At 46.1% G+C, this 26947-nt stretch overlaps 1 protein-coding gene and 1 long non-coding RNA gene across 2 annotated transcripts in view; both read right to left on the bottom strand.

Moving 5' to 3' along the window:
• LOC308579620 overlaps window positions 1-26947 on the bottom strand; it is a 53077-nt gene that overhangs the window by 3345 nt on the left and 22785 nt on the right. The gene's annotated exons all lie outside the window — the stretch shown is intronic.
• LOC308579619 (cytochrome P450 2J2-like) overlaps window positions 1-26947 on the bottom strand; it is a 33024-nt gene that overhangs the window by 2278 nt on the left and 3799 nt on the right. Inside the window, exons 2-7 of the mRNA XM_081214196.1 lie at window positions 20492-20654; window positions 5239-5388; window positions 4876-5036; window positions 3723-3899; window positions 2568-2709; window positions 34-221 (exon numbers count right to left, since the gene is read on the bottom strand). Coding sequence (XP_081070322.1) covers window positions 34-221; window positions 2568-2709; window positions 3723-3899; window positions 4876-5036; window positions 5239-5388; window positions 20492-20654 — 981 coding nt within the window. The remainder of the gene's footprint in view (window positions 1-33; window positions 222-2567; window positions 2710-3722; window positions 3900-4875; window positions 5037-5238; window positions 5389-20491; window positions 20655-26947) is intronic.

Below are 26947 nucleotides of genomic sequence, written 5' to 3'. Positions count from 1 at the left end.
CTACAGGAGTGCAGCTGTATCACACTGTTATACCTTGGGAATGAGAAAACCACGCAGCTTCAAATCCTTTGTACATTGCCTAGGGAACCCCCCAAAACTGATGTATTTAAAGCGCAGTATTTCATGAATCACAGCATTGGTGTAGGGCAGTGTCTTCTTATCTTGATAGCAGATTGAGTGAGCAGAACCTATGACATCTTCTATTTCCTTGTGCATTTTATCTGAAGAGAATGATGGAAACAGAAGTTTTATTGTGAATACTGCATTTTATTTCAGATGGACATTTAATTCCCTTGAACATATTCCATAAATTGTTGCACCCTGCTTGTGGTTAACGCTTAGCTGGAATGAAATATTCAACGCAGCAATAGAGAAATTAAAATAATAATTTATTTGTCAGACAAATAAATGAGAGGCACAGTGGTATATGGTTACCAAGCTCTGGCCTGGCCTCCTGCCATTATGGCCAGCACTTATATTCCCTTAATCCAGCCCCCTTTGCTCCTCCTGTGGCTGCCTCTGTCCAATCAGCCTGGTTGGATTTCCTATTGGCTGATTGCTATAACCAATCCTAAAAGATACACCCATATCCTCCTGTCCTTATATGGAACACAAAGAGCTATATATTGTTACATCTATAAATGACAAATAAGTAGTAATATATCTTACATGTGTCTCAACAAGGAATCTTAATTACCAGCTCACCTCTTGCCCTCCTTGCCCTATTGCCTTCTAAAACAAATGGTTAATCTTAAATTTTTATTTTAAACATATGTCAAGGATCTTGAGTTTCACATCAACATTGAAAGATCTCCTTCATTTGAAGGTTTCTAAACAAATGCCTGACAGCTATATATCAGGACTGCTTGGATGGCGTCTCCTTGTCTGGCAGGGGGGCTAGGCTGGTGGCTGACTTAATTTCAGGATAAATACAACTCTTACAACTATATGAAATAAGAATCTAGCATTTCTTAAATCCTTTGCATAGTTACATTTAAGCAAATATATTTAATACATAACATAGGTAGCCTTTTAAAAGGAATAAGGCCTTTGTAAAGTAAAAAAAGGAACTTAGTAGAAAACAGCTTTCAAAAGAAGCCTCTTCAGTTTACACACACCCCCTTCAGCCAGCTGCTTTTCCCAACATTTATTGCCCTCTAACTCTCTCAGTTTAAGAAAGAAACAGCTTTAAAAAGACTTCCCAAAAATGCTCTCAAAAATGCTCTCTTTCTGCCAGCTAGATGCTTCTCCATTTGGTCTTGGCCTTTTAACCTTAGAAAGAAGATCTGGCTCATTTTACTGGGAGGCACATTGGTATTATTTTACTATTTACTCATTCCTAATTATGTTTATCTCTGCCTTTTTTATCTTCTGTAACATGTAGGGTCAGTGTCCTCACTCTTAGTCTGTAATTCCAGCTTTTACGACTTTGAGAATTGTTTTCTGCTATAAATCAAGGGGCCCCTTGTCTAGGAGGAAAACATTGCCAGTGTTCTCTAAACAGCTGTCTTCTTGCCTGGCATGAAACATTTGAAAATCTAAGCCCATTTAATTTAGGAACCTGATCAAACATTAATAAAATGCAGGCTTATGATTAGATGCCTCAAAATCTCTGTGAATGAGTCCCAGTTTCTAGCATTTTTAGGTCACCTGGTCCTCCAAATAGCTCATCTGTGTACATGGATCTTCCCCACTCTAGATCCCAGGTGTGAAAAGGCTGAAAGTGAAGCTCATCGCAGTTGTTTCTGGTTACCAGAGCTGGCTGGATTTGCTGAAGAGCTGGGATCAAAGGCTGTCATATATTCATTCTCCACCCCCAGCCCTCAATATTTCCTACTTAGTTTCACTAATACTCATTCCTCATCTAATCTTTGGCTAGCATCACTCATATAAAGGTAAAGGTAAAGGACCCCTAGATGGTTAAGTCCAATCAAAGGAGACTATGGGGTGCTTCGCTCATCTCGCTTTCAGGCCTAGGGAGCTGGTGTTTATCCACAGACAGCATTCCGGGTCATGTGGCCAGCATGACTAAACCACTTCTGGCACAACTGGACACCATGATGAGTGCCAGAGCACACAGAAATACTGATTACCTTCCCACCGCAGCACTACCTGTTTACTTACACTGGAATGCTTTCGAACTACGTTGGCAGAAGCTGGGACAGAGCAACAGGAGCTCACCTGTCTTATGGATTCGAACTGCCAACTTTCTAATCAGCAATCCCTAGGGGCTCAGTGCTTTAGACCACAGTGCCACCTGAATCCCTCATGTAATGGAGCACGGAGAGGCAGGAATGAGGCTCAGTCACTTATCTCACAGCAGGGGCATTCTTGTACATTTGCTGCATAAAGAAACTGCTAGCAGATTTGCAAAAGAAAACAGGTACAGGTTGTGGTATGGTATCAAACTGGAGGGGGGAATGTGTTGATTCCTGCATTGCAGGGGGTTGTATTAGAAGACCCTTGGGGTCCCTTCCAAACCTACTATTGTAGGCTTCCTTATGAAACCTTTAAAGAACTATGCTCCACCTTAGTGGTCAAGAGAAGCCCTGGATCTCCTCTCTCACCTTGGATATCTGGATGACTTGCCAGGAGGAGGAGTGCCCATTTCAGAGAACACGTAGTTGTGTCCGACCCTCCTACAAAGAGGTCAAAAATGCACTGGGCCAAGTTTTCTTCATCATAGGTGGACTCTGGGTCATTCCTGCTCTGGTGTTGAAAATGGGGAAAGTGACATGTCATTTACATGCATTATATTCTGTCCTTCAGCACTTTATCTTCCTCCCCCCACTTATTACCATACCACCCACACATGCTTCATGAGAGGTGGGGTATCCTCTTATAGTGCCTAAGGTGAAATGGGAAGCTGCTGCCACCCCCTCCCCCCCGCTGTTGCTGCCCTCACTCACTGGATCATCACCTTTTCGTGGTGAGTGGGATTGCACATTCCTATGACCCTTGTGAGTGAAGCCATTGGGAATCTCATACTCCCAGCAGGGTCACCCAAGGCGGTAAGGTCAAAGGGGAGGAGCTAGACAAAGAATGATCCAAGAAGTCATCAACGGTAGAACAGGCAGGTGATAACAAGCGGTATGTTACAACGGAATTTACCGGTCGCCATGAGAACTCATGCCATCAGTACAGAGCCTTACTGCGAAGACTGTTCATTGGTCAGTGTGCACTGATCTACAGACATAAAACAAATTCATGTACAGGCGTCTTCCAAAAAACAAATCCCAAACGCAAACACCAAAAGTTCCATGGTGATCAGCATATGGTAACAGGGGCAGGATTATGAAATGTGGAAGCCCTTAGTCATGAAGCAGCACATGGGCGGTGGATACAGATTCAGTCATTCTGACTCAAGGAACAAGGCAGTTGAGCAGCTCGGCAGCTGTATCCATGACTGAGCAGACCTTTTTAGGATCTACTCTGCTCACTCCAAAATGGGGGAGGGGCTAGAAAAGGTGCCCTAAACATAGTCTGCCTCTCTTTTTCCCTGACTGGATTACCACGCCCAGAGGGGTCACCACCCAGCGGTGGTAAAAGACAATTGAACTTTGGAACACGGAATATATGGACAGATATAACACAGATAATGAGCATCCTGAACACAGAACTGCCAACATTGCAAGAGAGATGTGACATTTTAACATCAACATAACATGGAATATAATGATTCCTTGGATGAGCAGCATTCACTCATCCAAGCAGATACTTACTTTCTCCATCTGAAGTAGATAGAAATCAATGAGATCCTGTGGCTCATGCACAGACTGATTCTCCTTATGCTTCTCTATCTCCTCCTTTGCAAATGAACGCACCATCTCCACGCAGGAGAAAGCCTTCTTGTGGGGCCCTGGGAGATGTTTCATGAGCCATGGGAGCATTTCATAAAGCTAAAGGAAAGATAGCAGAAATGCTGCCATTACCATGAGGAAGCTTCTTCAAACCATTTGTGCTTTGGAATTGCACTTATAAAAGATGATCTGCATTATTCTTCAGGGCTAGCATATTAGTTTGAGTCTCACTAAGAAGAAGGAAGGTGTCTATAGCTTCTCTGGAATCCCACAATGATTGGATTCTGTGAATTATCCCTAGCTGAAAATGTGAAAGAAAACTATGGCTCAAAATATTTTTCCAGCTCCCCGGCATAATTTCAAAACTGGGCACAATCACAGGACCTCTCCTGGAACAAGTTAGTGCCCCTTTGTGGTACTTGGAGGTGGGTGGAGAATAGGGATGGGGGGAAATTCAAGTACGGTAAGTTTTATGAGTACTTTTTTTTTACAGATTAGGAATGGATGTAGAAATGTGGAGAACTGAACTTAAATTTGAGGAAAGGGTTTAGCAGAAGGGGGCTGCTTTCCTCAGCAATAGCGATAGTGCTTAAGTTGCTGGTCTCTCTTTCATTAAAAAAAAATTCCAGCCAAGTGGTGGCTGCAGGGGCCTCACCATGATTGCCACTGCTAGGTGGGTATAGAGTAGACACATTTAGTTTTCTATGATGGCAACAAAACTATGTAATTCCCTTCTTGAGAAGATTATTTTGTTCACCTCTGTTCCCTTTGGTGGGCTCTAGATGATCTGTTCTCAAGGTCATTTTTCCATTTTCGTCCCATCTTCCTTCTAAAGAGTCTCCTGTGGTGGACAAGGTCTTCTTTTGTTGTTTTTTATGGGGGGGTTTGGTGTGTTTTTTATCTCAATGATAATCATGAGCAATGGATCAGGCTGTGAGATAGTAAGTGGCCCTTATCTCAGATCAATTTAAACCTGATCTCACTTCTCCAACCCTCTATCAGAATATTGATTTGTGGTATTAAAGCCCTTGGGAGGTATTAAAGCCCTTTGGCAGGAATGGAAATGACTACTCACAGCATAACCAAAGCTACATACAAATTGTAGGATAAATTCTATGGCTTCCATCAGCTTCTGGAACCGTTCATCTTCAAGAGCAAACCGGTGTCCAAAAGCCACAGCACATATCACGTTGGAGACTGAAGTAGCGATGGGCATGGAGGGGTCAAGTGGTTGTCCTGCAAAATAAAGTTATACTAATGTTAGCTCAGCTGGTCCAGTTCATACTGAGAGTGGGAGTTCATGGTGGTCAAGAGAAATTGCTGGGATCTCCATTAGGAACCAAGAAAAGCATATCACATTCCTTTCTAAAATGGACAGAGGTAGGACACAAATATATCTCCATATGCAAGCTCAGCACCATCACTTAGCACCACATACCCTTTGAATGTGCAAAAGCCTCCACGAGCTGATGGGCCTCCTCTGCTACTTGGTGCTCCATGCCTTTCTTTTCCCGCCACAGCTTCTGCAGAGTAACTACAACAAAGCGTCTCTGTTGCCTCCAGCTGTGACCAATTGATAATGCAATACCTATGGAAAATCAGTGAGAAATAACAACAATCATACCTCGGGTTAAAGTCGCTTCAAGTTAAATCTTAAATCTTTTCAGGTTGCCTCCCACGGCGACCCGGAAGTAACGGAACAGGTTACTTCAGGGTTTTGCCGCTCACACATGTGCATACGCTCAGAATGAGGTCACATGCATCCGCACTTTTCAGTATCAGCAAAAAGTGAGATTTCTCGACAGCTCTACCATTTTGATTTTTGAAGAGAAAACTGGTATCTGATACAGTGTGATGTCGACAAGTTTAGATCTTTCCATGGAAGGCCATCACGATCAAATTTCACTTCTATCTATCAAGCTTCTGCTGATGCTTTTTGGAAAAGAATGGAAGTGGTGGAAATGGAAGGAGCTTTTTTCTTTCTCTCTTGCTAAATTAGGATGGAAAATCATTGCCTACAGGAAATGGGATCACAAGATATAAAACTGGGTGTAAAGTAGCGCCTGCCAACCTAGCAGTTCGAAAGCACCCCTGGGTGCAAGTAGATAAATAGGTACCGCTTACCAGTGGGAAGGTAAACGGCGTTCCGTGTGCTGCGCTGGTTCGCCAGATGCAGCTTTGTCACGCTGGCCACGTGACCCAGAAGTGTCTCCGGACAGCGCTGGCCCATGGCCTATAGAGTGAGATGGGCGCACAAACCCCAGAGTCTGTCAAGACTGGCCCGTTCGGGCAGGGGTACCTTTACCTTTACCTTTAAATAACTATGGGTTATTTTTTAATATTGTACAGTGGTACCTCAGGTTACATACACTTCAGGTTACATACCTTTCAGGTTACAGACTCTGCTAACCCAAAAATAGTGTTTCAGGTTAAGAACTTTGCTTCAGGATGAGAACTCAAAATCTTTGCAGGCATAAATAGTATTGACAATGGAGTTGGATATAACCACCCTGAAAGTATTATGAGCACAAATCATTATGAATGTGCAATTAAAAAACGTTTTCTGGAGGAGCCCTTAGCACCAGTAATAAACTGTGGAGTTAGTGAAAGGAATTATTGGGCAGGCCAGCCCCAAAGTAATTCACATTGTGTCTTTCAGAGTGAATGTCCCTGTTCTTTGGAACTGCATTCAGAATATGACTCTGCACTTTCCCCCCAAAAAAGGAAGACATTTTTCCCCCAACAAGCTTTCCCAGTCGTGTACAAAGGTCACTTCAATAGGTGTATACCTTGTTTTGTTTTAACCCATATTTAGTTGTTGTTGGTTTTTGTACTGTTTTAAAACCTTTTATAATAAATAATAATAATATTTTTTTATTTATACCCCACCCTTCCCAGTTCAGAAAACTGGGCTCAGGGTGGCTAACAGCAAATTTAAAACACTTAATTGATGCAACAAAAAACAGCATAAAATACCGTATGAAACGTGAATAACAATAAATTCAGAATTCAAAAATCAATTTAGGGGGGAAATACAGCCAATAAACATTAGATGAACAGCAAGGCTAGCTGGCTAAATTAGTCCTATTTGGGCCAGAGAGGAGACCAGGGGAGAATTAGCTGTGGGATCCCAGAGTGGGTAGTCTTCATAAAAAGGGGAGGGGAGGAGAGGAAGGGGAATAAAAGACAAGGCTAAATTCAAATTGAAAGCCAGGCAGAATAACTCTGTCTTACAGGCATTCTTAAGGAAATCAGCCCTGAGTGCTCACTGGAAGGACAGATCGTGAAGCTGAGGCTCCAATACTTTGGCCACCTTATGAGAAGAGAAGACTCCCTGGAAAAGACCCTGATGTTGGGAAAGATGGAGGGCACAAGGAGAAGGGGACGACAGAGGATGAGATGGTTGGACAGAGTTCTTGAAGCTACCAGCATGAGTTTGACCAAACTGCGGGAGGCAGTGGAAGACAGGAGTGCCTGGCGTGCTCTGGTCCATGGGGTCACGAAGAGTCGGACACGACTAAATGACTAAACAACAACAACACAGGCCCTGCGGAAGGAAGTTAAATCCTGCAGGGCCCTGGTCTCATGGGACAGAGCATTCCACCAGGTTGGAGCCATTACTGAGAAGGCCCTGGACCTGGTAGAGGATAATCTGACTTACTTAGCACTTCCGGAGGCGGCGCCAATGGCAATGGCGGTCTCCTTCTGATCTGGAGGAGAAGCTCCGCGGAACCTGGGGTCTTACCGCTACGGCGCAGCGGGGACCCGTCCTAAAACTGCAGGCAGGACAAGCCTGCGGCCGTGGGACTCGGCGGGTGCCAGAAGCGCCCCCCCAAGTAGCGAAGGGACCCCGCGAGGGGCTCCGGAGCGGAACGGGGGTGGCGCGGTGCTGAGAGTCGATCGCTACTTCCGTGGAGTGAAGCCGCGCAGCTGTTGCCGGAGAGCGCTGACCTTTTTCCTTTGAAAATTCGGCTTCTAAATTATAACCCGTGGGTAAGACTGTTTAAAAATCGGGAGATCAAAGGTTGGGCTTGCCTTCGATCGACGCAGCGAACTTGAATTTGGCACTGAAGCGGGAAGTCGCAAAAAGGAAGTCCGTCTTCCGGTTTTTGTGAATAGGATTAAAGCAAAGACTTTTGAAGCTAGAGCTGGAGAAGCAGAACAGAGGAGTCTAAATTTTAATGCCAGATACAAGTGAGGAAAAAAGACCACTGCCTAATCCCTGATATTGGTCTGCCAGAGACAGTGAGAAAGTGTTGCACCGCTTATAAACATTTGTAACTGTCGGTGAATACTCTGCATGTGAACTGGAAAGGACTCCTTGCAATTGTTGCCTATTATTGAACTGTTGCCTTTTATTGAAAAAGTGAAAGTTAAAAAGGGCAGGACTGCTTTTGGAAAAGTTGCCTTGAAAGTAACATTGTTGCCAAGGTGCTCCCCTAGAGGAGGCCTGGGATAGAGCTGGGGAATTTTCCATTACGGCAGGTTTAGAAACTTTCTCACCAGAAAGGAAGCTTGAACTGTGTGAGCGACCTTGAATTCTAAAGATAAAGTAATGGATCAGGAAAAACCCCAGCCTACAAGGATAAAAACTAGATTGCAGCAATGAAGACAATCAATAGTAGCACCTCCTGTCTTAGAAAAAGAAGATACTGGGCAGCTTGGAGCAAAAAGTATGGGTGCTGAAGAGACATTAAAAGCATTATTAGACAAAATATTTGGAGCCTTGGAAAAACTGTCAGCTAAAATTGACTTAAATACTACAACTATCAGCTCCAATACTCAGGCCATTGACCGACTGCTGCAGGAATCTAAACTGACAAGGAAGATTGCTGATGAGGCTAAAGAAAAGGTGCTGGTGGTAGAAGGAAAATTACAGCCAATTAATAAGCAATTAGAAGACCATAAGGCACAGTTGTCCTTAATTGAATTGAAAGATAAACAGGCTAATATAAGGATCAGGGCGGTACCGGAATTGGAAGAAGGAAAATTGAATGACTTTCTTACACAGGAATTTGAAGAATTCTGGGGCCTTGATCCAGAGAAAGATTTCAAGATAAAGACAGCCTTCAGACTTGGCAAAGAGAACAAAGGGGGAAGAAAGAACAAGGACTGTTTGATTACACTCAGATCCAAAGAAGAGAGAGATAAAATACTGGGCCTACATTACCAGAATTCATTGGAAATAGAGTATTCCAGGATAGAAATTTTTAAAGATATTCCAAAATATCTATTGGACCTCAGAGCTAACTACGGAGACCTGGTGAATCTGTTAAGAAGAAACAGTGTCATCTTCAGGTGGGAATTTCCCCAGGGGTTATCGTTTACTTACAGAGGGGAAAAGGTGAAGATAAGATCAGAGGAGGACAAAAAGAGATTCCTGAAGGATCATGAGGAAGAATTACAAAAAGAGGCAGAGAGAAGAGAACCAAAATTAAAACCAGGAGTTTTGGACCTAGCAAAGCCGCCATTGGTACTGGACAAACCAGAAGTGAGACCACCCACAGACCAAGAACAAGCATTGGGAGCAGTTGGAGGAGAAGCAGAATAACCACACAATGTCTATGAAGGTATTAAGTTGGAACATTCGAGGCCTGAATTCCCCTGACAAGAGGGGGGAAATTTTCCACTTATTGAAAAAGGAAAAATTGGACTTGATATGTTTGCAAGAAACCCATGTGATTAGAACACACAGGAAAGTACTAATTAACAAAAGATTAGGACAAGAATTTATTTCATCAGACAAAGTTAAAAAGAGAGGAGTGGTGATCTATGCAAAAGAAAGTTTATCACCTAAATTCGTTTTCAAAGATGACCAAGGAAGATTTGTGGCTATTGAAATACAATTCCAAGGTGAGAAATTTTTGATAATAGGGATATATGCACCAAATGAGGGGAAATCAGAATTTTACAAGAAACTGCATGAGACATTGTTGGATTTTATGGACTTTAACATCATTATGTTTGGAGACATGAATGGAGTGGTATCGACAAATATGGACAAATAAGTCAGAAAGACAAGTGGTGACAAAAGACGGAAGACTACCGAAAACCTTTTTTGAAATGACAGACAATATGGATTTAATTGACATTTGGAGAACTAAGAACCCCCTAGGCAGAGAGGGGACATTCTTTTCTGAAGCCCAAAAGACTTGGACAAGGATTGACCAAATCTGGATAACCAGAGGAATGGCTCCTAAGATCCAAAAAGTGGAAATCTGCCCAAAAACCTGCTCCGACCATAACCCTGTGAAAATGGAAATGAAACCAACATTGACTGGTTCCTTTAGATGGAGGATGAACGACACCTTGTTTAGAGATCCAGAAATTATCAAGAAGGCCCAAAAAATTATAAAAGACTATTTTGAGATAAATTTGAAGACTACAGTGGAAAAAAGAACAATCTGGGACGCAAGCAAAGCTGTAATGAGAGGGTTTTTGATCCAGCAAAATTCAATAAAAAGGAGAACTCAAAATGAGAAAAAAGAGAAGATTTTGGAGAAAATAAGAGAAGGAGAGAAAAAACTTAGAGCTAAACCAAAATCACAAGAGATATTGAGAGAAATTAAGTTATATCAAGTACAATACATGAAAATGATAAATCAGGACATTGAATGGAAAGTTAAACAGATGAGACAAAAGACCTTCGAATCAGCCAATAAATGTGGGAAGCTGTTAGCATGGCAGCTGAAGAAGAGACAAAAGCTAAACACGGTTACCAATCTTGAAGTGGATGGAAAGAATATACAGAATCCACAGGAGATTAGAAGCTGCTTCCAGAGATATTTTAAACAACTCTATACACAAGGGCCGCAGACTGAGTCAAAAATTGATCAATTTTTGAAAACTAATGGATTACAAAAAATTTTCTCAAGAAAATAAGGTATCATTGAACTACAAAATAACTGAACAAGAGGTGGAAGGCGCGATTCAGAATATGCAACTGGGCAAATCTCCAGGGCCTGATGGACTAACCTCCAAGTACTACAGAACTTTGAAAGACTATTTAATTCAACCACTAAAGGAGGTTTGCAATGAAATTATGGAGGGGAAAAAGGCACCGGAGACGTGGAAAGAAGCGTATATCACACTTATACCGAAAACTGAGTCTGAAAAGACACAACTTAAGAACTATCGCCTACTTAATGTGGATTACAAAATCTTTGCAGACATTTTGGCTAGAAGACTGAAAAAAGTTTTGGAAGAGGTGATACATAAAGATCAGGCTGGCTTTCTCCCTGGAAGACATCTATTGGACAATACGAGGGATATAATTAAGATTTTAGAAAAGCTGCAGGTGAACATTAACACAAAAGCAGTCTTGATTTTTATAGATGCGGAGAAAGCCTTTGACAATATTTCCTGGAGTTTTATGAAGAAGAATCTTCAGGGGATGGGGGTTGGACAAAACTTTGAAAATGGTATAGGTGCGATATATTCTGAACAAAAAGCTAAATTGATTGTAAACAATATGGTTACAGAAGAGTTTAAAATAGAGAAAGGAACACGACAAGGTTGCCCAATCTCCCCATTACTTTTTTTTTTGGTCCTGGAGGTTTTGCTAAATATGATCAGAAGGGACCATTTGATTCAGGGTATTCAGGTCGGAGTTAAACAATATAAACTTAAAGCTTTTGCAGATGATCTTGTTATGACATTACAGGAGCCGATATTAAGCACTAAGAGGGCCCTAGAAGTAATCCAGGATTTTGGTCAGGTGGCAGGCTTTAAATTGAATAAATTGAAAACTAAGGTTTTGGAGAAAAATTTGACGCCAATATAGAAAGAGAGAATTCAGAAAGAGACAGACTTAACACTAGTAAAGAAGGTAAAATACTTGGGGGGTGAATATGACATCCAAGAATGTGAACTTATTTAAAGACAACTATGAGAAATGCTGGTCAGAGGTGAAAAAAGATCTAGAAATCTGGACGAATCTGAAGCTTTCCTTGCTGGGTCGAATTGCTGTCATTAAGATGAATGTATTGCCGAGAATGTTATTTTTGTTCCAATCACTGCAAATTATTGATAAGATGGATTGCTTCAAGAAGTGGCAAAGAGATATATCTAGATTTGTCTGGCAGGGCAAAAAGCCCAGAATAAAATTTAAGATTCTTACTGATGTTAAAGACAGAGGGGGGTTTGCCCTGCCGGACTTAAAACTTTATTATGAGTCAGCAGCTTTTTGCTGGCTGAAGGAATGGCTACTTCTTGAGAATACAGATGTTTTGGACCTTGAAGGATTTGATAATATATTTGGGTGGTGTCAGAGCCGCTTCCAGGTCCCAGCTCACAGAGGACCACGCTAGCCGGTAGTATTGTACAAAAGCCTTTATTGAGTTACAGTTTCCATTTTAAGCCACAGCGTGCAGCTCTACGTCTTAGAAGCTAGACCGGCGAAGCTCCGTCTGAGTCTCCGCCTCCTGTACACCAACTTAATACTCTAGCCTTCCTCCACCTCTTCCATCTTTCCTTTCTCCTCTGGGTCCCTCTACCCCCCGGGGTCTCTTCCTTCCTGGACTCTTCTGAAGCTGACCCCCCAGACTCTGCTCCCTCTTTGCGGCGGGCTTTAGGACCTGGCTCCCTATCCGGACTGCTTACTGTGCCGCCTTCCTGTGCATTTGAAGCTTGGCGCGCGCGCGCAGCCTTCAACCTTCCTCTTGACCGTTTCCTCGCTCCCCGATGGAGGTGTGGCCAATCCTAACTCCTGCCTTCCCGCTTGCCGCGAGCCGCCAGCTCCCGATACCTGGGACCCCTCCCCCCTACTGTGCTCTGGTGGGGAAGCTGGTCCTGATTTCCAACTGCTGCTCTCTGAGTCTCCTCTGGTCCCTTCTCCCTGGGATGTCCCCTTAGGTGCCCCCCTTGCTCTGACCACTGGCGCCCCTTTCTGTGAATCTTCCGATTCACTGGAAAGACTCGGAGATCTCGGGCCGCTGTCATCGCTCATATTTCCTTCGGATTCCTCCCCCTCGCTCTCTGTTTCCTCCCTTTCCTGTGCCTCTGCTCCTGAACCCCTGACATCCATCCCCCCTCGAAGCCCCCCTTCCCCCCTCCCCTCCTCCAGGCGTGGGTGTTGGGTGCTCCGTTGTTACGGGGGTAAGCGCCGGATACAGTTCGTTTCCCGTGGCGTCCCTCCAACTGCACTCGTCGACGTCGACCTCCTCTGCTTCCATCTCCGTGCCGCCGTGCTCGAACCCAAGGTCCTCCCCGAACACGTCCATGTCCGTCTCTTCCTCGGTCCCTCCTGGGGGCGTTGCTCGCCCGGGACCCTCCAGCCACTTCCTGCGCCACTGCTCCTCTGGTCGATCATCCCACCAATATGAGGGTTCTGAGGCAGACCCCGAGGGTGACCCCTCCGGTGAGCGTGTGCCCAGTGTCGGTTCCTCGTCCGAGTCAAACCCCCGGAACGTGCTGGCGGAAAGCGTGGGTGTGAAAAGCCAGTCGTCGAAAAACTCGGCTGGCATGGGTCTGTGTGGGAAAAGGGCATGAAACTCGTCTTTGAGCAGAGGTTCATCCAAAGCGTAGCCCGGCACCCAACTGTTGGCACTGGCTGGGGTGCCCTCTCTGGCGAGGAGGTATTCTACTCCCTCTTCCCCCCATCTCGAGTCTAAAATCTCTGTGACCTCGTTGATGGGCACCCCCTCTGGCGACCCCCCCCCCTGCGTGGTCCTTTCCCTGAGCGGGCTCGGTGCCGTTCCTGGCTCCTGAAATCTGTGAGGTGCCTTGTAGGGAATGAGCACTGATCTATGGAATACCGGATGCATCCTGGATCCCTCCGGAAGTCTCAACCGGAAAGCCACCGGATTGACCTGTGCCTCGACTTGGTAGGGCCCTAGCTGCTTATGTCCGAGTTTCTTCTTCGCTAAGGATCTGGTCGGCACTGCCTGGGCTGCCAACCAAACCCAGTCTCCCACCTGTATTTCTTCCCCAACCCTCCTGTGTCTGTCAGCCTGCAGTTTGTATGCGTGCTTAGCTAGCTCTAACTGCCTTCGAAGCTGATCGTGGACCTCCTGCAACTCTGACGCGAAGGCGTCCGCTGCCTGTGGCTCCCTCTCCCCCACGCTCTGTAATCCCGGGAAGGTTCTGGGATGTCTCCCATTGTTGGCGAAGAACGGCGTCACCCCCGTGGACATGTGCTTCGTGTTGTTGTAGGCGAACTCGGCGAGTGGCAGGTAGTCCACCCACGTTGCAGGCTGCTGATTTGCGTAACATCTCAGGTACTGCTGCATGATGGCATTGACCCGCTCCGCTTGTCCATTGGTCTGCGGGTGTCTCGCCGACGCTAGGTTGATCTTGACGTTCAGGATGCCCATCAGCTTCTGCCAGAAGTTCGAGATAAACTGTCGCCCCCGGTCGGACAGTATAGACCGTGGCAGACCGTGAACCTTGAACACGTGATCTATGAACAGTTTGGCGGTCTGTTCCGCCGTGGCCACCTTCGCACACGGAATGAAATGTGCCATTTTGGTTAACAAGTCCACCACCACTAGCACTGCTGTCTTGCCCCTCGAGCTGGGCAGATCCGTGACAAAGTCCAGGGCCACCCTCTCCCACAGTTCAAACGGAGTTTGCAGCGGTTCCAGCAGTCCCGCCGGCGGCTTATGCACTGGCTTAGCCCTCTGGCAGGTGTCGCACCTCGTGACGTAATCCGCGACCTCCCCCCGCATCTTGGGCCACCAGAAGTCCCTGGCGACTAATTCTATCGTCTTCTCTGTGCCAAAGTGCCCGGCGGTGGGTGCGTCGTGCAACTGCTGCAGTACCTTAGCGCGGAGGTCGTCTCCCGGCACGTAGAGGGCCCCTTTGCGTATGAGCAACCCTTCGCGTATCTGGAACTCGTCGCCCTTCGCCGTGCCTCTGTGCACCTCCTCCATCTTCGCTCGTGCGAAGGAGTCTTCCTGCAGCGCGCTACGTACAGCATCCAGGTCTACGGTTGCCGAAGCGCACGCCCACGCTTCTGGCGCGAAAATGTGCTTGGCCGCCACTGGCGTCGCCTCCTCGAGGTATTGCAGCTTCCTGGACAGTGCATCCGCCATGACGTTGTTGTCACCAGGGACGTACTCTATCCTGAAGTCGAAATCCGCAAAGAACTCCGCCCAACGTATGTGCCTCTGGTTCAGGAACTTCGCCGTGCGCCAGTACTCCAGATTCTTATGGTCCGTGCGGACTTGCACTGGGTGTTTGGCTCCGATCAGGAAGTGCCTCCACGCCTTGAAGGCTGCATGAATGGCAAGCAACTCCCTGTCCCAGATGGTGTAGTTCTGCTCCGACTTGCTGAGCTTTCTGGAGTAGAAAGCGCACGGCCTCCAGTCCCCATTCGGGTCTTGCTGCAAGAGGACCGCCCCCACGGCCCTGTCTGAGGCGTCTGTTTCAACCCTCATCAGTTTGCCGGGATTTACATGCAGCAGTTGCTCTTCAGATGAGAAGAGCCGCTTGAGTTTCTGAAAGGACTGCTCCGCCTGCTCTGTCCAGATGAATTTCTTCTTCTTGGAGCTGAGCGTGTCGGTAATGGCCGCCGTCTGCATCGCGAAGCCCTTGATGAACTTGCGGTAGAAATTAGCAAAGCCGACAAACCACTGGACCTCCTTCCGGCTGCGTGGGCTCTTCCAGTCCAACACTGCGCGAACCTTGGCGCTGTCCATGGCAAGCCCCTTGTCCGACAACTTGTAGCCCAGGAAATCCACCTCCGTCGTGTCGAACTGGCACTTCTCCAGCTTGGCGTACAGTCTATGCTCCTGTAGCCTTTGCAGAACTTCCTTGACGTCTCTGTCGTGAGCCTCCTGCGATTCTGAAAATATCAGGATGTCGTCCAGGAAGCAGACACACTTCTTGTAAAGGAGCCCCGCTAACACGTGATGCATAAAAGCCTGAAAACAGTGGGAGCCATTTTTTAATCCAAAAGGCATAACTCTGTATTCGTAGGTGCCCAGGGGCGTGAACATGGCCGTCTTCCACTCGTCGCCCTCCCGTATGCGAATAAGGTTGTACGCCCCTCGCAGATCCAACTTGGTGAACACGCGTCCTTTGCGCACCGTCGCGAGGAGGTCGTCGATTTTGGGCATGGGGAAAGCCGTGGGCTTGGTTTTTGAGTTCAAAATCTGATAGTCCACCACAAGTCTTTTCTGGGGCGTGTCCTTCTTCCTCACAAAGAATACGGGACTGCCCCCCACTGCCTTGGACTCCCGGATGAATCCGCGCTCCAAATTATGATCTATGAACTCCCTGAGTTCCTGCATCTCATCTTCAGACATGGAATACAGTTTCCCTGTCGGCAGCGTCGCCCCTGGCAGGAGGTCAATCTTGCAGTCATAGGGCATGTGGGGGGGCAGCTTGTCCGCCTCCTTCTCGCAGAAAACTTCCAAAAATTCCGCGTACTTGTGGGGGACTGCTTGCAGCGTGCCTAATTGCAGCTGTGAGTCCTCTTCTCCCCCCTCCGGTCTGGGCAGGATGCAGTGTTCTGCACAGTAAGAGGAGCCGAAAGTTAGTTGCCGCTGGTACCAAGCCAACGTTGGACTGTGCCTGTCCAGCCAACTCATGCCCAAAACTACAGGCGTGTCCGACAGCTGAGTGACATTAAAGCTGATGACTTCCCTGTGATTTCCAATTTGCACCACCATTGGTGGTGTTTGCTTCACCACCTGCCCCCCTAGTAATTCCCTGCCATCCACCGTGACAACCTTCAGGGGCAGCGTGGCCGGCAGTAGCGCTATATTGTGCTGTTCGATGAAATCCTGTCCTATAAAGTCCGCGTTGCTGCCAGAGTCAATTGTAATTGGCAATTCTATTGTAAGTCCATTGGGCAGCTGGAGCGACGCGGTGAGCTGCACTACTGGTTTGGGCGGGAGGGGGTCTGTGGGCTGCAAAATCTCTGGGGACTGCTTCACTGACTCGTCTGGCTGGGCCCCAGTGCCTCTGTTTCCAGCCAGACTCCGTCGTTTCCCTGCTGTGGTTCTCTATGCTGAGTTGCTTCTGTAACCGTTGCGGAGGCTGCAGTGTGCTTGTGGAGCCTCTGGGGACACTCTTTCGCCATGTGCTGAGGACTGTCACAGATGTAACACTTCCTGTTCCCTCTAGGAGGCTTCGCTTTGACTGCTCCCGGTGTTATGGCTCTGGTTGCTGACTGAGCCCTGGCCCCTCCAACCTCCATAGGTTCCCCTCCTCCTCCTGGCGGAGGCGTGGAATGCGCACGCGCTGCATCCCTGGGAAAGAAGGGAGACGCTCTGGCCGACTCGCGTCCTCCACGCCCTTCGTCTCTGCTCCATGGCCGCTCTTCTAGACGTACTCCAATCGTCAGCGCCCTCTGAACGACCTCCTGAGTGCTCCGGGGCCTCTTCCCCCTCGCAATTTCATCTTTTACCGCACAGTTCAACTCTTCCCAGAAAAGGTCTCTGACTGGAGCTGAATCTTTGTCCCATTCCAGGGCACTGACCAGTGCAAAAAAGCGGGAATGATATTGCCTCACACTGGCCCTCCCTTGTTTCAGCCCATGTATCTCTTTTCTTGCGATATCAACGTCTATATTTGATAAGAAACACGAATCCATCGCCTTAATGAAGGCATCCGCACTTCGGAGCGCCGGATCCTTATCTCTCCACAGATTGCGCAGCCACGCTTTAGCGTCTCCATACAAATGGGATAGAATAAACCCCACTTTCTCTTGCTCATCTCTAAAGTCTTTGTCCAGCAATTGCAGCACAAACTGCACATCTGCTCGGAAGTTGGGGTACTGCTGTAAATTCCCATCGAAATGAGATACAAGGCTGCCTCCTCTTCTCCCCAGCCCAATCCCCTCCGATTTGGGTCCCGGTTGCCCCTGCTTTGTAAGCACTTCCAACCTGATTTGCAGATCCCTGTAGGCGGCAGCCGCTTCCTCCTCCCTCTTCCTGGATGCGAGGATCTCGGCGTTTAGATTTGACACTGCATTTTGCAGGGATGTTATCTGCTGTTCGGTATTCATCTTGTCCGCTTTCGTGAGCTCGAGAAGCACCAACCTTCACCCCTCGCTGCGTCCACTCACGCTGCGAGGCTTTTGGTGCAAATTGTGGAGACGGAGCTTACTGTCAGAGCCGCTTCCAGGTCCCAGCTCACAGAGGACCACGCTAGCCGGTAGTATTGTACAAAAGTCTTTATTGAGTTACAGTTTCCATTTTAAGCCACAGCGTGCAGCTCTACGTCTTAGAAGCTAGACCGGCGAAGCTCCGTCTGAGTCTCCGCCTCCTGTACACCAACTTAATACTCTAGCCTTCCTCCACCTCTTCCGTCTTTCCTTTCTCCTCTGGGTCCCTCTACCCCCCGGGGTCTCTTCCTTCCTGGACTCTTCTGAAGCCGACCCCCCAGACTCTGCTCCCTCTTTGCGGCGGGCTTTAGGACCTGGCTCCCTATTCGGACTGCTTACTGTGCCGCCTTCCTGTGCATTTGAACTTGGCGCGCGCGCGCAGCCTTCCTCTTGACCGTTTCCTCGCTCCCCGATGGAGGTGTGGCCAATCCTAACTCCTGCCTTCCCGCTTGCGGCGAGCCGCCAGCTCCCGATACCTGGGACCCCTCCCCCCTACTGTGCTCTGGTGGGGAAGCTGGTCCCGATTTCCAACTGCTGCTCTCTGAGTCTCCTCTGGTCCCTTCTCCCTGGGATGTCCCCTTAGGTGCCCCCCTTGCTCTGACCACTGGCGCCCCTTTCTGTGAATCTTCCGATTCACTGGAAAGACTCGGAGATCTCGGGCCGCTGTCATCGCTCATATTTCCTTCGGATTCCCCCCCCCCCTCGCTCTCTGTTTCCTCCCTTTCCTGTGCCTCTGCTCCTGAACCCCTGACAGGTGGCATGCATATTTATGGTATGGCAAGGTAAAAGCACATAAGGCATTTAAAAACCATATTGCCAGGAAAGCATTGTTTAATGTCTGGACAAGGTATAAAGACTTCTTGGAGAGTAAAACCCCAAGGTGGCTATCACCTATGGAGGCGAAAGCTTTGAAAAAACTCAACATGGAGGCTAAATGGCCAAAATATTGGGAAATTTTAGAACAGGAAGGTGACAAATTGAAATTGCAGAGTTATGACAAACTTAAAGAGAAGGTGTGAGACTGGTTACACTATTTTCAAATAAGAGAGGTTTACAATTTGGATAAAAAAAATGGTTTTCAGGTGGAAAAATCAAAGTTAGAAACAGAACTGTTAGAACCCAATGCTAAGATACTTTCAAGAATGTATAATCCACTGTTGAAATGGAATACTGAGGAAGAAATGGTAAAATCTGCAATGATAAAATGGGCACAAGATATAGGACATAATATTATGTTTGCTGACTGGGAGAAGTTGTGGACCACCGGGATTAAATTCACAGCATGTAATGCCCTAAGAGAGAATATTATGAAAATGATGTACAGGTGATACATGACTCCAGTCAAGCTTGCAAAAATATATCACTTGCCCGATAACAAATGTTGGAAATGTAAAGAAGTTGAAGGTACTTTTTTTCACCTTTGGTGGACGTGCCCAAGGATCAAGGCTTTCTGGGAAATGATATATAATGAATTGAAAAAGGTATTTAAATATACTTTCCTGAAGAAACCAGAGGCCTTCCTCCTGGGCATAGTTGGCCAATCGGTGTTAAAGAAGGATAGAACTTTCTTTATGTATGCTACAGCAGCAGCAAGAATTCTCATCGCAAAGCATTGGAAGACACAAGACCTACCCACCTTGGAAGAATGGCAGATGCAACTAATAGACTATATGGAGATGGTGGAAATGACTGGCAGAATCCGAGACCAGGGAGACGAGTCGGTGGAAGAAGACTGGAGGAAATTTAAAATGTATTTGCAGAAATATTGTAAAATTTTTGAATGTTGAGGACATTGAAATGAATTGCAGGGGTTTTAGCAACAAGGTAAAATGCAAGATTGGATTAATAATAGATAGACTAACAGGACATGAATTTGCTGAACCAACTTTTAAAAGGGATACAAAAATGGGAGACATGAGGGAGTCAGGAAAATAAGTTAACCAAAGAGGAGAAATTAAGAAAGAGGGAATTTTTGTCTTTTTATATGTATTTTTTCTTTTCTTTTTTTGTGTGTAATGTCTGTATTTTTGTATTTTATAATTTTGTATCTTTTTTGTCTTTTCTATTTTTTTTAAAACTCTTTTATTGTCAAAACCTAATATAAAATAAATAATAATAATAATAATAATAATAATAATAATAATAATAATAATAATCTGACTTACTTAGGACCCGGGACTTCTAAACTATGATTATTCATAGTTTAAACTGTTTTTATATCTCTGTAAGTTGCCTTGAGACATACATGCAAGAAGCAATTCATAATGTATAATGATGATAGTAACTATGTGATTGCAAAGTTCACATGTTATATTTGCCACATGAGTCCATGCCCAAAACATGTTGGAAGAGCTTGTTGAGAGAAGCGGTGTGTTCTGTTTCTTAGAGATGTCATAATCAATCAAATCTTCACATGTGCTGAAGCCAGGTTTTCATGGACCCAAACAAATGTGTCATTTGATAGCATGAGAACTAGCCACTCTGAATGACCTCAGCCCCTAGGTGTTGGCTCCTAGGTAATGCATTTCCCGTTGTGTGCAGCAGTAATAGAGAACCTTTGTTCTGTTTTTCTGGACAGCCCTTTAAAAGTTTCATCTTGGGAAAATACCAGTAGAAATTCTTATTCTTCACTACTTACCCTTTCCTTTTATCAGAGTCCTAACGAAAAGAGTCTCTGGTCGCTCGTCTAATTCTTCAGAGTGGTCAATGAGCGCTTCTTTCACTGCTTGAAATCCAGACAGTACTACAATGGGTAGATGTCCACACCACATGGTGTAAATATTTCCATGTTGCTTTCCCAGCTACCATTTGGTTCAAAAGAGAAGAGAGGAATGATGTGTTCAAAAAATGCAGTTGGGTATTTCAACTTAATATGCGAACGTCATCCTCCCTCACCTCTGCAGTTTCTCACTATGTGCAGTTCTCTTGCTATCATCTTTTCCCCTCCTCCCCTCCCTCCCTCCCTCCCATAATTCCAACCCATTTGTTTTACTCCCTCCTAGCCATGTTGCCTTTGCCTAGGATCAGAGCAGCAGAGACACTTCATAGTAACCAGCCCTCCTGTGACAGACAAGAAGATGCACAAGTCATTGCCAGAAAATGATCTTGCCACAATCTTTGTGTGTGCAGGGATGTGGAACCTGTAGCCCACCAGATGCTTTTGAACTAGCACTCCCACCATCCCTGACTATTGCCCATGGTGGTTGGGGCAGATGGGCATTGTAGTCCAAAACATCTGGAGGGTACCAGGTTGGCATAGGCTGGGCTAGAGTCCTGGGTCAGGTTTCAGACCCACGGTGGGTTACAGCAGAAGCATCACCACCACGCAAATATATGGCAAGGAATTAAGATGATACATGTCTGGGCTAGAGAATATTACCAATTCCAATGTTTTAAAAGTTAATATGTTCATATCCGATGGTTGAGTAATTTTGTATTTTTTGAAGAGTTTTCGCTGAAAAAGCTCATAATTTTATTTAAGAAACAAACAGATAAAATAAATTATGGTCTGACAAAGAGTTAATGCTTGCGGAAGAGGCAATGGAAAGGTGCCTGTTCTGTTTGTCTCTTGTCTTCTCTAGTTACACGTGAGCTGCTGCTGAGAAAGGCTGATGTGCTCCTGCTTCATTGCCAGTTGAACTTGTTCCCCTTCCGTCTGTTGGAAGGGGAGAAGTACACAGCATTCTGGGAGAGGGATGTCCAACAGGTAGATCGGGATCTACTAGTAGATCGCACTGTGTCTGTGGTAGATCTTGGTGGCCCCCTGAAACCTCCTGAAAGCTCAACAACTTTGGCTCCCTAAAAAAGCTCAACAAATTTAGTAGATCACCGCCAGTTTTTTTATAGTGGGAGTAGATCTCAGTCTCTTGAAAGTTGGACATACCTGCTCTAGGCCATTTTGCAACATGCAGTAGAACAAAAGGAAGACAAGATCAAGAACATACTGTAAAAAGCTGTTTTATTAATTCAGCTTCTTGAGTTACACAATGTGTTTTGGAGATGAGTGCCCTTCAACCAGCAGCTATGAACGACACACATTAAAACTAGTATAAAGGGGCATGATTCTGATTAATACTGAAAAGCACAAAACCATGCAAAGTAGGATAATGGCAGCATGGGTAGCTATGTGAAATCAGGGGAAAACACAAGGCAACATAAAATGTTGTATTTTCTATGGGACAACTTGTAAGTGGTAGCAAGACTTCATTTCCAAGTGAAATTAGTTTCACGGCTTTCTAAATGACTCTCTGAAGCTGATTTCACAGCCCTGCCGTTGTAATCTTGGAGAGAGTATTACCTGGAGATTAGCACTTACTGTAGGCTTGCCATACATCAGGAAAATTCCTGACATGTCCTGACAGGAATCGGCAAAATGTCAGGAACGCTGAGATGTATGGCAACCCAATGGAAAAGGCTCAACAATTTCCTAAAAAATGGCAACCCTAGTTTACCGCAGAGATCCTTTAAAAAGATTTTGGTATTTTAGTTTATAATTTGTTTTTTATAAGTGCTTCTGGTTTGAGTGAAAAAGATTGAATAGGGCATGGAGGTTAGTGCCTGTTGAGAGGCTGCTGTGAATGAATGCTGTGGTCTGTCTTTTTTCTGTAATAATATTTTATTCTTTTTTCATATAGAAAGTTACATTTCTTAACCTTGATAACCTCAAGGTAAGATTACTTGCAATGTGTTATACATAGGGTTGCCTCTGAAGACAGTGTGGAAACTTCAGCTAGTGCAGAATTCAGCGGCCAGGTTGCTCACCAGAACAAGAGCAAATTACATCGCTCCTGATCCGGCTGCAGCAGCTACCAACCAATTAGTTTCTGGACCCAATTCAAAGTGCTGGTTTTGACCTAGAAAGCCTTAAATGGCTCAGAACCACAATACCTCAAGGACCGCCTCTTTCAATATTATCTTACCCGGACCTGAAATCATCTTCTGAGGCCCTTCCTTGTGTTCCTCCTCCATAAGAGGTCCAGAGGGTGGCAACACAAGAATGGACCTGCTCTGCAGTGACTCCCCATCTGTGGAATGCTCTCACCAGGGAAGTTCACCTGGCAAAACCTTCCTTTTAAACTAGGCCTTTGGTTGATTTCATTGACATCCTGTGCCCTTTTAAAATCTGATTTTTTTTCCTGTGGGGGCTTATTATTGGGTGGTTAATAATAATCATAATAATGTTCCAATTGACAAAACAATTGGAATATAGAAATTTTCCATATAGAAAGCTACATTTGTTACTCAACAATTATACAGTGGTACCTCGGGTTACACGCACTTCAGGTTACATACGCTTCAGGTTACAGACTCTGCTAACCTAGAAATAGTACCTCGGGTTAAGAACTTTGCTTCAGGATGTGAACAGAAATCATGCTCTGGCGGCGCGGCAGCAGCAGTAGGCCCCATTAGCTAAAGTGGTGCTTCAGGTTAAGAACAGTTTCAGGGTAAGAACGGACAGGTTAAGAGGCTAATGATGGGAGTAAATTAGCCTCCCGAGTTTTCCCAGGGGATAGGAAAATGCTGCCTCGTCCGCAGTTGCCAATAAATCACCCCCGAGTTCGAAAGAAGGAGGGGGGCGGAGGGGGAGGAGTTTTTGGATCTCCTGGATGCTACTTCTGATTGTGATCCTAGTTGCATTGCTCAAGATAAGTAATTGGAGAAGAGTAAATGCACATGTTTCGAGCGAAGGAAAGGGTGTACTGATTGCTAATTAAATCGACCACTGAGAAGCTGAGTGACGGGTTGGACTGAACAGAAGACTACATCAAAGAATCACAACTATGTCGGTATGTTGAAACGGATCGGAAAGGGGGGGGGGACTTTTCACTTTTTCAATATGATTTACCTAACAACCCCTCCCCAAGAAGAACCGCCACATGACTGACAGCAAGTAAGATGGGAAAATAAACTGTGTGGAAATGAAATTATCAACTAAAGGCTCTGTTTCGTGGAAGATCTGGAAAGGTAACAAATGGTTTTTGGATGACGCAGTTCTAATTGGGAACCGCCATTATGAGACTGACTTTGTTGCAAGATTTACAGTCAAAGGGGGAGGGAGCCACTGTTCTGTTATCATATCTGAATTCTACGTTTGATTTGGCAAGAACTCCCCTGGAAAGGCTGACTTATGGAGCAACTGGTCTGTGAAAGTTAATGAGCAGACGCTTAGACTGTATTTAATGGGAACTGCTGAAATGGCGCCTGCCGTTTGAATAGGACTTTTGGATCTGCGTGAAAATCCACACAGGACTATAATAATGTTTGCTTCAACTCGCTTGTGGAGATAACTCAGAGGTTATTAAGAAGAAAAATGATAACAGCAAGAAGATTGGAAGACGGGATTTGTAAAGGATAACAACAAAGAGATGGAAAGATGGGACTTGTGAACATCAAAGCAGCAGAAATATGAGATGATTGGACCCTTTCTGAACTCAAAGCATGGGTACCCCCAACAAAAATTTTAAATTCCGCTAAATATTTGGAGTTTATTATGTATTGGTATAATGTGGAATTAATGTGATATGATTGGTTTGTTAACTGGAAATTTAATAAAAATTATTAAAAAAAAAAAAAAAGAACGGACCTCCGGAACAAATTAAGTACTTAACCCAAGGTACCACTATATTCTATTTCAACAAAACAAGTGATTTCCCACTCACCCAATATCAATGTTTATAACTCGAATTACATACTATTGCATTTTAAAGTTCCATCTTATCTAATTTGATCCTCTCTGTGATGGGATGATTAGCTGCTTGTGCGTAAAATCGTGGTCCCTCAGAGTTTGTGCAACTCCACAAACCTCTGTGTGTGACAGAGCTCCTCAAACATGTCTGCCCTAGTCACTTGTAGATTCCGACAGTGGTTGTTTTCGGAATCGTTTCCAGCATAAGAGCTCCTTAACGGAAACCCGCCTTCTGGACTCACGGCGTGACAGTTTCCGGCGAGGCGTGGGTCTCCCTATGGGAGCTTCAGATACCTCCCCACTGTTCTCGCTGGAAGTGTCTCTGAGCCCTCCCACCTGCTCGCATTCCCTCAGAGATCCACTCCTCCCCCTGCTGGTTCCTGCTTCAGCTGTTGAGTCTCTGTCTACCTCCCTGAGCCCCTCCACCACCTGTTCCTCCGATGGCAGTTCCCTGACATCCACCTCCCCTCTAGGGCCCCCCTCACCCCCTCCCGTTTCCTCTCCTCTGGGAGGTGAGGAGGTAAAACCCCGAAAAGAATCTTCTTCATCTTCAGACGTCTCGAACAATTCCCTCCATCGATCGCCGTCCTGGCTCGCTGAATCCTCCTCCTCCTCGGAATCTGTGAACCCCTCCAACTCCTCTTCTTTGTCGGTGGTGGCAAAGTATTCCCTCCGGAACCTCGCTACAGGCTGAGGTTTACGTGGGAACCTCTGATGAAAAGTTTCTATTAAAACCTCGTCATTGACATCCTCTGCCCTGACCCAGGTGTTTTCCGACTCCGGTTCCCCTTCCCACATTACCAAATACTCTACTTGATCTCCCTTCCACCTGGAATCGAGGATCTCCGCTACATGGTAGCTTTGTTCCCTTTCCTCCATTGCTGGTCCCCGAGTGACCCTCCCTTCTCTGTCCCCTTTATACAGTGACAGCAATGACCTGTGGAAAACTGGGTGCAGCTTCATGTGGTTCGGTAACCGGAGTCTGAAAGCCACTGGATTGACCTGTTGTGTGATTTCAAATGGGCCCAATCTTTTGGGTCTTAACTTCTTACAACCCCCTTTGAAGGGTAACCCTTGGGTTGACAGCCACACTTGGTCCCCCACCCTAATGGTTTCACCTTCTCTCCTGTGTTTGTCTGCCTGCCTCTTATATTCCTCCTTGGCCCTGTCTAAGTTAAGTTGGAGCTGGCGATGGATCGCTTCCATTTCTTCTACGAACTGTTCGGCAGCTGGAACGCTCCATCTCTCCCCTTCCCCCCCTGGGAAAGCCCTGGGATGGCACCCGTAATTAGCCAAAAAGGGGCTCATCCCCGTGGACACGTTCTCCGCATTGTTGTAGGCAAATTCCGCCAATGCCAACTTCTCCACCCAATCATTCTCTCTGTCATTAACATAACACCTCAAATATTGCTGGAGGATGCCATTGGCTCTTTCCGCCTGCCCATTGGTTTCAGGATGCCGGGCAGTCGAAAAATTGACCTCTACATGCAGTAAGCTCATGAGCTTCCTCCAGAACCTGGAAGTAAATTGTTTCCCTCGGTCTGAAACCACCCTCAAGGGGGCGCCATGCAACCTAAACACATTTTCTACAAACAATTTAGCTGTTTCTTCTGCCGTGACCGCATGTGAGCAGGCTATAAAGTGTGCCATTTTGGTTAACAGGTCTACCACAACCATGATGGCTGTTTTCCCTCTGGACCTTGGCAGATCAGTCATGAAATCTATGGCCACTGCTGCCCATGGTCTTTCTGGTGTGGGTAGCGGTTCTAACAACCCTGCCGGCGCCCGCCTTTCCCCTTTGGCTCGCTGGCATTGGTCACAACTCCTCACATACTCCCGCACGTCTTCCCTGACCTTAGGCCACCAAAATTCCCTGGTCACCAGCCACATGGTTCTGTGTTGCCCAAAATGCCCCGCTGTGGGGCTATCGTGCAGCTGCTTGAGTACCTTCCCCCTCAACTCTCCTTCAGGTATATATAACGCTCCCTTGTAGTACAACGCCCCGTTTCTCTCCTCAAAACCTCCGGGTTTATCTCCCTCCCTCCTGAGTCCCCTGAGTTTGTCCTGTGCGTATTCATCGTTCTCCGTTCCCTCTACCAGTTCTCTTTGCCCCACCAATGCCGCCCCACACACCCAGCGGTCCTCTGGAATGACATGTCTCTCTTCGGGTGCTCCCTCCCCCTCCAAATATTCAGGTTTACGTGAGAGAGCGTCCGCCCTAACGTTCTCTGGGCCTGGCACATAACAAATCTCAAAGTTAAATCTGGAGAACTCCTGGGCCCATCTCAACTGCCATTGGTTGAGCACTCGTGCCGTTCTCCAATACTCTAGGTTCTTGTGGTCAGTGCACACTTGCACCTTATGTTGTGCGCCAATTAGCAGGTGCCTCCATCTCCGAAAAGCCTCATG

Source organism: Podarcis bocagei (genome assembly GCF_964188305.1).
Source record: "Podarcis bocagei genome assembly, contig: HAP1_SCAFFOLD_283, whole genome shotgun sequence".
In the NCBI taxonomy this organism is placed as follows: domain Eukaryota; kingdom Metazoa; phylum Chordata; class Lepidosauria; order Squamata; family Lacertidae; genus Podarcis; species Podarcis bocagei.
The sequence above is the reverse complement of the archived record's forward strand: the minus strand, read 5'-3'. Positions and strand labels throughout refer to the sequence as shown.